Genomic DNA, 10,725 nt, shown 5'->3' with positions numbered 1-10,725 from the left:
TTGTAGTATGTACAGTACTCTATATATTTAAACCTCAGTAATTGTAGTGTGTCCAGTACTCTATATATTTAAACCTCAGTAATTGTAGTGTGTACAGTACTCTATATATTTAAACCTCAGTAATTGTAGTGTGTGTAGTACTCTATATATTTAAACCTCAGTAATTGTAGTGTGTACAGTACTCTATATATTTAAACCTCAGTAATTGTAGTGTGTACAGTACTCTATATATTTAAACCTCAGTAATTGTAGTGTGTGTAGTACTCTATATATTTAAACCTCAGTAATTGTAGTGTGTACAGTACTCTATATATTTAAACCTCAGTAATTGTAGTGTGTACAGTACTCTATATATTTAAACCTCAGTAATTGTAGTGTGTACAGTACTCTATATATTTAAACCTCAGTAATTGTAGTGTGTACAGTACTCTATATATTTAAACCTCAGTAATTGTAGTGTGTACAGTACTCTATATATTTAAACCTCAGTAATTGTAGTGTGTACAGTACTCTATATATTTAAACCTCAGTAATTGTAGTGTGTACAGTACTCTATATATTTAAACCTCGGTAATTGTAGTGTGTGCAGTACTCTATATATTTAAACCTCAGTAATTGTAGTGTGTACATTACTCTATATATTTAAACCTCAGTAATTGTAGTATGTGCAGTACTCTATATATTTAAACCTCAGTAATTGTAGTGTGTACATTACTCTATATATTTAAACCTCAGTAATTGTAGTGTGTGCAGTACTCTATATATTTAAACCTCAGTAATTGTAGTGTGTACAGTACTCTATATATTTAAACCTCAGTAATTGTAGTGTGTAGATTACTCTATATATATATATCAATTCCCTCTCTTTCTCTCAATTCCCTCTCTTGTCTCTCTCTCTCTCTCTCTCTCAATTCCCTCTCTTCCTCTGTCTCTCTCTCAGGAAAGAGGGAGAGAACAAACTCTGAGTCTGCGTTAGAGGAGGAGCCTCGCATGGACGTGTCTCGCCTAGACCTGCGGATTGGTCGGATCGTTGGCGTCCGCTACCACCCATTGGCCGGGGCTCTGTATGTCCAGGAAGTGGATCTGGGAGAGCCCGCCCCCCGCACAGTGGTCAGCGCGCTACGACACATACCTAAGGAACAGGTAGGTCAAAGGTCACACACAGGTTACACACACAGGTTACACACACAGGTTACGCACACAGGTCACGCACGCCGGTCACACACACATTGTCATGTAGTTTAATGTGGGACTCTGACCAGTAGTCTCTCTATTTCTCCTTTAGACAGTGTGTTGTCATGTAGTTTAAAGTGGGACTCTGACCAGTAGTCTCTCTATCTGTCTCCTTTAGACAGTGTGTTGTGATGTAGTTTAAAGTGGGACTCTGACCAGTAGTCTCTCTATCTGTCTCCTTTAGACAGTGTGTTGTGATGTAGTTTAAAGTGGGACTCTGACCAGTAGTCTCTCTATCTCTCCTTTAGACAGTGTGTTGTCATGTACTTTAAAGTGGGACTCTGACCAGTAGTCGCTATGTGTTGTCAAACAGCTGACCACCGTGCAGAAAACAATTCCTGTCTCAGACACCCCATACTGTACACACACACACACACACACACACACACACACACACACACACACACACACACACACACACACACACACACACACACACACACACACACACACACACACACACACACACACACACACACACACACACACACACACACACCTGTTTGATGTGTCAGAGACACCAGTCTGTAGTGACAGAATTTTAACAATGCTTCTGGGTGGCCTGAGATACACAACACACACCACCATGCTGAACAGGACCTGAAACGCTGTCACACACACACACACACACACACACACACACACACACACACACACACACACACACACACACACACACACACACACACACACACACACACACACACACACACACACACACACACACACACTATCTTTCTCTAGAAGTGTCATTATTTAGAGAGTGCATCTTTCTCTAGAAGTGTCATTATTTAGAGTGCATCTTTCTCTAGAAGTGTCATTATTTAGAGTGCATCTTTCTCTAGAAGTGTCATTATTTAGAGTGCATCTTTCTCTAGAAGTGTCATTATTTAGAGAGTGTATCTTTCTCTAGAAGTGTCATTATTTAGAGAGTGCATCTTTCTCTAGAAGTGTCATTATTTAGAGTGCATCTTTCTCTAGAAGTGTCAGAGTGCATCTTTCTCTAGAAGTGTCATTATTTAGAGAGTGCATCTTTCTCTAGAATCATTATTTTCATCTTTCTCTAGAAGTGTCATTATTTAGAGTGCATCTTTCTCTAGAAGTGTCATTATTTAGAGTGCATCTTTCTCTAGAAGTGTCATTATTTAGAGAGTGTATCTTTCTCTAGAAGTGTCATTATTTAGAGAGTGCATCTTTCTCTAGAAGTGTCATTATTTAGAGAGTGCATCTTTCTCTAGAAGTGTCATTATTTAGAGTGTGTATCTTTCTCTAGAAGTGTCATTATTTAGAGAGTGTATCTTTCTCTAGAAGTGTCATTATTTAGAGTGTGTATCTTTCTCTAGAAGTGTCATTATTTAGAGTGTGTATCTTTCTCTAGAAGTGTCATTATTTAGAGTGTGTATCTTTCTCTAGAAGTGTCATTATTTAGAGTGTGTATCTTTCTCTAGAAGTGTCATTATTTAGAGTGTGTGTAAATTGTTATTATTCAGAGAGTGTGTATCTTTCTCTCTGATGAGTGTGCCTGTGTGTAGCTTCAGGGTCGTCTGGCGGTGTTGCTGTGCAATGTGCGTCCCTGTCGGGTGAAAGGCGTGGTCTCCACGGCGATGGTTCTCTGTGGCTCCGCCCCTAACGCCCATGATAGCGATAACGATGATGACGCCCAGGTGGAGTTTCTGGAGCCACCCACTAACGCTGTACCTGGGGACAGGGTCACTTTCTACGATTATCCTGGTAACCACACACACACACACACACACACACACACACACACACACACACACACACACACACACACACACACACACACACACTACATTGCTCTTTCTATATCACCCCGGCAACTACATTCTTCTTTATATCACCCTGGTAACTACAATCATCTTTCTATCACCCTGGTAACTACATTCCTCTTTCTATCACCCTGGTAACTACATTCCTCTTTCTATCACCCTGGTAACTACATTCCTCTTTCTATCACCCTGGTAACTACATTCCTCTTTCTATCACCCTGGTAACTACATCCCTCTTTCTATATCACCCTGGCAACTACATTCTTCTTTATATCGCCCTGGTAACTACATTCCTCTTTCTATCACCCTGGTAACTAGATTCTTCTTTCTATTCTTTCTATGAGTCCTTAACTTGAGGCTAGTGCTAATGTTGAAACTAGGGTTATTAGAGTTAGGGTTAATAATAATATGTAATGTATCCTCCTGTCCACTAGAGGAGCCAGACCGGGAGCTGAGCCCCAGAGAGAAGGTGTGTTAGGGTTAGAGTTAATAGTATGTAATATATCCTCCTGTCCACTAGGGGAGCCAGAGCGGGAGCTGAGCCCCAGAGAGAAGGTGTGTTAGGGTTAGAGTTAATAGTATGTAATGTATCCTCCTGTCCACTAGAGGAGCCAGACCGGGAGCTGAGCCCCAGAGAGAAGGTGTGTTAGGGTTAGAGTTAATAGTATGTAATATATCCTCCTGTCCACTAGGGGAGCTAGACCGGATGCTGAGCCCCAGAGAGAAGGTGTGTAAGGGTTAGAGTTAATAGTATGTAATATATCCTCCTGTCCACTAGGGGAGCCAGACCGGGAGCTGAGCCCCAGAGAGAAGGTGTGTTAGGGTTAGAGTTAATAGTATGTAATGTATCCTCCTGTCCACTAGAGGAGCCAGACCGGGAGCTGAGCCCCAGAGAGAAGGTGTGTTAGGGTTAGAGTTAATAGTATGTAATGTATCCTCCTGTCCACTAGAGGAGCCAGACCGGGAGCTGAGCCCCAGAGAGAAGGTGTGTTAGGGTTAGAGTTAATAGTATGTAATATATCCTCCTGTCCACTAGGGGAGCCAGACCGGGAGCTGAGCCCCAGAGAGAAGGTGTGGGAGCAGATCCTTCCTGATCTGCAGACGGACTCCAGGGGCGTGGCCACCTACAGGGGGGTGGGGTTTGAGGTGAGGGGGAAAGGCCTCTGTAGAGCCCCAACCCTCACCAACAGCAGTATCAAATAAACACACAGTCAGACACGCAGGGGCACCAACACACACACACGCACACACACACACATAGAGGAAGACACACGCACACATAGAGGAAGACACACACACACAGACTGATACACACACTTCTAAGTAAGCTTTATTAAGCTGATTGCTGTTGTCAGAATGTGAGGAACTTTCAATAAAGTTTTGAACAAATGTTGAAACATGGTGGATTTCTATATTTTTCCTGATGTAGATTATAAAACAAAGAACCTCACTATGACCCAACACTATAGAGGGAGGGAGAGAGAATCTCACTACGACCCAACACTATAGAGGGAGGGAGAGAACCTCACTACGACCCAACACTATAGAGGGAGGGAGAGAGAACCTCAGTACGACCCAACACTATAGTGGGAGGGAGAGAGAACCTCAGTACGACCCAACACTATAGAGGGAGGGAGAGAGAACCTCAGTACGACCCAACACTATAGTGGGAGGGAGAGAGAACCTCACTACGACCCAACACTATAGAGGGAGGGAGAGAGAACCTCACTACGACCCAACACTATAGAGGGAGGGAGAGAGAACCTCACTACGACCCAACACTATAGAGGGAGAGAGAGAACCTCACTACGGCCCAACACTATAGAGGGAGGGAGAGAGAACCTCACTATGACCCAACACTATAGAGGGAGGGAGAGAGAACCTCACTACGACCCAACACTATAGAGGGAGGGAGAGAGAACCTCACTACGACCCAACACTATAGAGGGAGGGAGAGAGAACCTCACTACGACCCAACACTATAGAGGGAGGGAGAGAGAACCTCACTACGGCCCAACACTATAGAGGGAGGGAGAGAGAACCTCACTATGACCCAACACTATAGAGGGAGGGAGAGAGAAGCTCACTACGACCCAACACTATAGTGGGAGGGAGAGAGAACCTCACCACGACCCAACACTATAGAGGGAGGGAGAGAGAACCTCACCACGACCCAACACTATAGAGGGAGGGAGAGAGAACCTCACCACGACCCAACACTATAGAGGGAGGGAGAGAGAACCTCACTACGACCCAACACTATAGTGGGAGGGAGAGAGAACCTCACTACGACCCAACACTATAGTGGGAGGGAGAGAGAACCTCACTACGACCCAACACTATAGAGGGAGGGAGAGAGAACCTCACCACGACCCAACACTATAGAGGGAGGGAGATAGAACCTCACTACGACCCAACACTATAGAGGGAGGGAGAGAGAACCTCACCACGACCCAACACTATAGAGGGAGGGAGAGAGAACCTCACCACGACCCAACACTATAGAGGGAGGGAGAGTAGAACCTCACCACGACCCAACACTATAGAGGGAGGGAGATAGAACCTCACCACGACCCAACACTATAGTGGGAGGGAGATAGAACCTCACCACGACCCAACACTATAGAGGGAGGGAGAGAGAACCTCACCACGACCCAACACTATAGTGGGAGGGAGATAGAACCTCACCACGACCCAACACTATAGAGGGAGGGAGAGAGAACCTCACCACGACCCAACACTATAGAGGGAGGGAGAGAGAACCTCACCACGACCCAACACTATAGAGGGAGGGAGAGAGAACCTCACCACGACCCAACACTATAGAGGGAGGGAGAGAGAACCTCACCACGACCCAACACTATAGAGGGAGGGAGAGAGAACCTCACCACGACCCAACACTATAGAGGGAGGGAGAGAGAACCTCACCACGACCCAACACTATAGAGGGAGGGAGAGAGAACCTCACTACGGCCCAACACTATAGAGGGAGGGAGAGAGAACCTCACCACGACCCAACACTATAGAGGGAGGGAGAGAGAACCTCACCACGACCCAACACTATAGAGGGAGGGAGAGAGAACCTCACTATGACCCAACACTATAGTGGGAGGGAGAGAGAACCTCAGTACGACCCAACACTATAGAGGGAGGGAGAGAGAACCTCACTACGACCCAACACTATAGAGGGAGGGAGAGAGAACCTCACTACGACCCAACACTATAGAGGGAGGGAGAGAGAACCTCAGTACGACCCAACACTATAGTGGGAGGGAGAGAGAACCTCAGTACGACCCAACACTATAGAGGGAGGGAGAGAGAACCTCAGTACGACCCAACACTATAGTGGGAGGGAGAGAGAACCTCACCACGACCCAACACTATAGAGGGAGGGAGAGAGAACCTCACCACGACCCAACACTATAGAGGGAGGGAGAGAGAACCTCAGTACGACCCAACACTATAGTGGGAGGGAGAGAGAACCTCACCACGACCCAACACTATAGAGGGAGGGAGAGAGAACCTCACTACGACCCAACACTATAGAGGGAGGGAGAGAGAACCTCACCACGACCCAACACTATAGAGGGAGGGAGAGAGAACCTCACCACGACCCAACACTATAGAGGGAGGGAGAGAGAACCTCAGTACGACCCAACACTATAGAGGGAGGGAGAGAGAACCTCACTACGACCCAACACTATAGTGGGAGGGAGAGAGAACCTCACTACGACCCAACACTATAGAGGGAGGGAGAGAGAACCTCACCACGACCCAACACTATAGAGGGAGGGAGAGAGAACCTCACTACGACCCAACACTATAGAGGGAGGGAGAGAGAACCTCACTACGACCCAACACTATAGAGGGAGGGAGAGAGAACCTCACCACGACCCAACACTATAGAGGGAGGGAGAGAGAACCTCACCACGACCCAACACTATAGAGGGAGGGAGAGAGAACCTCACTACGACCCAACACTATAGAGGGAGGGAGAGAGAACCTCAGTACGACCCAACACTATAGAGGGAGGGAGAGAGAACCTCACTACGACCCAACACTATAGAGGGAGGGAGATAGAACCTCACCACGACCCAACACTATAGTGGGAGGGAAAGAGAACCTCACCACGACCCAACACTATAGAGGGAGGGAGAGAGAACCTCACCACGACCCAACACTATAGAGGGGGGGAGAGAGAACCTCACCACGACCCAACACTATAGAGGGAGGGAGAGAGAACCTCACTACGACCCAACACTATAGAGGGAGGGAGAGAGAACCTCACTACGACCCAACACTATACTCACACTGGCTATTTACCTTTGTTTCTACTAAAGACCCTGTCCTTAGCCACCGCTTAGGCCTAATTCACGACACGGCAAGGATGAGCACCTGTGTTTTGGTCCAGAAAAAAGACTCAGGCCTCAGTCATTCTGGTACCGTCAGTCATCAATCCACGGTGGTACCCTCCAGTCAACCCACGGTGGTACCCTCCAGTCAACCCACGGTGGTACCCTCCAGTCAACCCACGGTGGTACCCTCCAGTCAACCCACGGTGGTACCCTCCAGTCAACCCACGGTGGTACCCCCCAGTCAACCCACGGTGGTACCCCCCAGTCAACCCACGGTGGTACCCTCCAGTCAACCCACGGTGGTACCCTCCAGTCAACCCACGGTGGTACCCTCCAGTCAACCCACGGTGGTACCCTCCAGTCAACCCACGGTGGTACCCTCCAGTCAACCCACGGTGGTACCCTCCAGTCGACCCACGGTGGTACCCTCCAGTCGACCCACGGTGGTACCCCCCAGTCAACCCACGGTGGTACCCTCCAGTCAACCCACGGTGGTACCCTCCAGTCAACCCACGGTGGTACCCACGGTGTGTTCCTGCGTGGTACATTCATATGGTGTGTTAGTTTAACCTTTCTAAACAATAACAGTAATAATGATTCATCACAATGAAAACAGATGTCATAAATACAATGATACCATCATGGGATGGAGCCAACACACACACACACACACACACACACACACACACACACACACACACACACACACACACACACACACACACACACACACACACACACACACACACACACACACACACTCACTCACTCACTCACTCACTCACTCACTCACTCACTCACTCACGCAAACACACACACGCAAACACACACACACTCACTCACACACGCAAACACACACACACTCACACACGCAAACACACACTCACACACACACACACACACACACACACACACACACACACACACACACACACACACACACACACACACACACACACACACACACACACACACACACACACACACACACACACACACACACACACACACACACACACACACACACACACAAGGATGTCAGTGAGCCATCAAACACCCAGAGTCAACACAGCATGACAGTCCAGCAACAGGGAAATATCTTTATCCACGTCAGATGAAGGATTGCATGACACGGTTTATACTGACATAAAATAACAAGTGTGTGTGTGTGTGTGTGTGTGTGTGTGTGCGTGCGTGCGTGCGTGCGTGTGTGTGTGTGTGTAGGAAGGCAGAGCTTACAATAAACTGTGATAGAACACTAATGTCCATGCCCTATTAAAACAAACAACCACAAAGGCATGCTGTACACACGCACGCACGCACGCACGCACGCACGCACGCACGCACGCACGCACACACACACACACACACACACACACACACACACACACACACACACACACACACACACACAGTCAGACAGTGGAAGAGAGAGATAATTCTTACTCACATGCCCCTGAAACTCCGTCCATCTGAACACATTACAATCAGTCTCAGTGACTGTAATATAGCTGTACCAGAGTCCTGGAGTCATCAGTCTCAGAGACTGTAATATAGCTGTACCAGAGTCCTGGATTCAACTGTCTCAGAGACTGTAATATAGCTGTACCAGAGTCCTGGAGTCATCAGTCTCAGAGACTGTAATATAGCTGTACCAGAGTCCTGGAGTCATCAGTCTCAGAGACTGTACTATAGCTGTACCAGAGTCCTGGAGTCATCAGTCTCAGAGACTGTAATATAGCTGTACCAGAGTCCTGGAGTCAACAGTCTCAGAGACTGTAATATAGCTGTCCTGGAGTCATCAGTCTCAGAGACTGTAATATAGCTGTACCAGAGTCCTAGATTCATCAGTCTCAGAGACTGTAATATAGCTGTACCAGAGTCCTGGAGTCATCAGTCTCAGAGACTGTAATATAGCTGTACCAGAGTCCTGGAGTCATCAGTCTCAGAGACTGTAATATAGCTGTACCAGAGTCCTGGAGTCATCAGTCTCAGAGACTGTAATATAGCTGTACCAGAGTCCTGGAGTCATCAGTCTCAGAGACTGTAATATAGCTGTACCAGAGTCCTGGAGTCATCAGTCTCAGAGACTGTAATATAGCTGTACCAGAGTCCTGGAGTCATCAGTCTCAGAGACTGTAATATAGCTGTACCAGAGTCCTGGAGTCATCAGTCTCAGAGACTGTAATATAGCTGTACCAGAGTCCTGGAGTCATCAGTCTCAGAGACTGTAATATAGCTGTACCAGAGTCCTGGAGTCATCAGTCTCAGAGACTGTAATATAGCTGTACCAGAGTCCTGGAGTCATCAGTCTCAGAGACTGTAATATAGCTGTACCAGAGTCCTGGAGTCATCAGTCTCAGAGACTGTAATATAGCTGTACCAGAGTCCTGGAGTCATCAGTCTCAGAGACTGTAATATAGCTGTACCAGAGTCCTGGATTCAACAGTCTCAGAGACTGTAATATAGCTGTCCTGGAGTCATCAGTCTCAGAGACTGTAATATAGCTGTACCAGAGTCCTGGATTCAACAGTCTCAGAGACTGTAATATAGCTGTACCAGAGTCCTGGAGTCAACTGTCTCAGAGACTGTAATATAGCTGTACCAGAGTCCTGGAGTCAACAGTCTCAGAGTAGGAATGCTGATCTATAATCATCCCCCTGTCCACATAGTCAACCTCATTCTGATCTAAGAGATTCAGAGAGGCCCAGAGGTTTGTATCCATATGAAAGGAAGGACTAGATTTTAAGACATTCCCAAATGGCATCCCAGGGCTAAAGTACTGGTCTATAGTAGTACACTATATATGGAATAGGGCTCTGGTCTATAGTAGTGCACTATATAGGGAATAGGGCTCTGGTCTATAGTAGTGCACTATATAGGGAATAGGGCTCTGGTCTATAGTAGTGCACTATATAGGGAATAGGGCTCTGGTCTAAAGTAGTGCACTATATAGGGAATAGGGCTCTGGTCTATAGTAGTGCACTATATAGGGAATAGGGCTCTGGTCTATAGTAGTGCACTATATAGGGAATAGGGCTCTGGTCTAAAGTAGTGTACTATATAGGGAATAGTGCTCTGGTCTAAAGTAGTGTACTATATAGGGAATAGGGCTTTGGTCTATAGTAGTGTACTATAATAGGGAATAGGGCTCTGGTCTATAGTAGTGCACTATATAGGGAATAGGGCTCTGATCTAAAGTAGTGTACTATATAGGGAATAGGGCTCTGGTCTAAAGTAGTGTACTATATAGGGAATAGGGCTCTGGTCTAAAGTAGTGCACTATATAGGGAATAGGGCTCTGGTCTAAAGTAGTGCACTATATAGGGAATAGTGCTCTGGTCTAA

General features: G+C 46.7%; 1 protein-coding gene across 4 annotated transcripts in view; it reads left to right on the top strand.

The window, feature by feature from the left end:
- The window catches only part of aimp1b (aminoacyl tRNA synthetase complex interacting multifunctional protein 1b), a 30,783-nt gene extending 26,369 nt beyond the window's left edge, over nt 1-4,414 (top strand). For 3 of the 4 annotated variants that reach the window (XM_046320117.1, XM_046320119.1, XM_046320118.1), the window contains exons 5-7: nt 941-1,143; nt 2,766-2,964; nt 4,060-4,414. In XM_046320117.1, coding sequence (XP_046176073.1) covers nt 941-1,143; nt 2,766-2,964; nt 4,060-4,226 — 569 coding nt within the window. In that variant the 3' untranslated portion in view covers nt 4,227-4,414. Of the gene's footprint in view, nt 1-940; nt 1,144-2,765; nt 2,965-3,801; nt 4,037-4,059 lie in introns of those variants that run through there. The other variant, XM_046320120.1, reaches the window with a different exon arrangement.
- The last annotated feature ends 6,311 nt before the right edge of the window (nt 4,415-10,725 follow it).

Source organism: Oncorhynchus gorbuscha, linkage group LG21 (genome assembly GCF_021184085.1).
Source record: "Oncorhynchus gorbuscha isolate QuinsamMale2020 ecotype Even-year linkage group LG21, OgorEven_v1.0, whole genome shotgun sequence".
NCBI classification, from domain to species: domain Eukaryota; kingdom Metazoa; phylum Chordata; class Actinopteri; order Salmoniformes; family Salmonidae; genus Oncorhynchus; species Oncorhynchus gorbuscha.
Note: the sequence above shows the minus strand (reverse complement) of the source record. Positions and strands in the feature narration are given on the sequence as shown.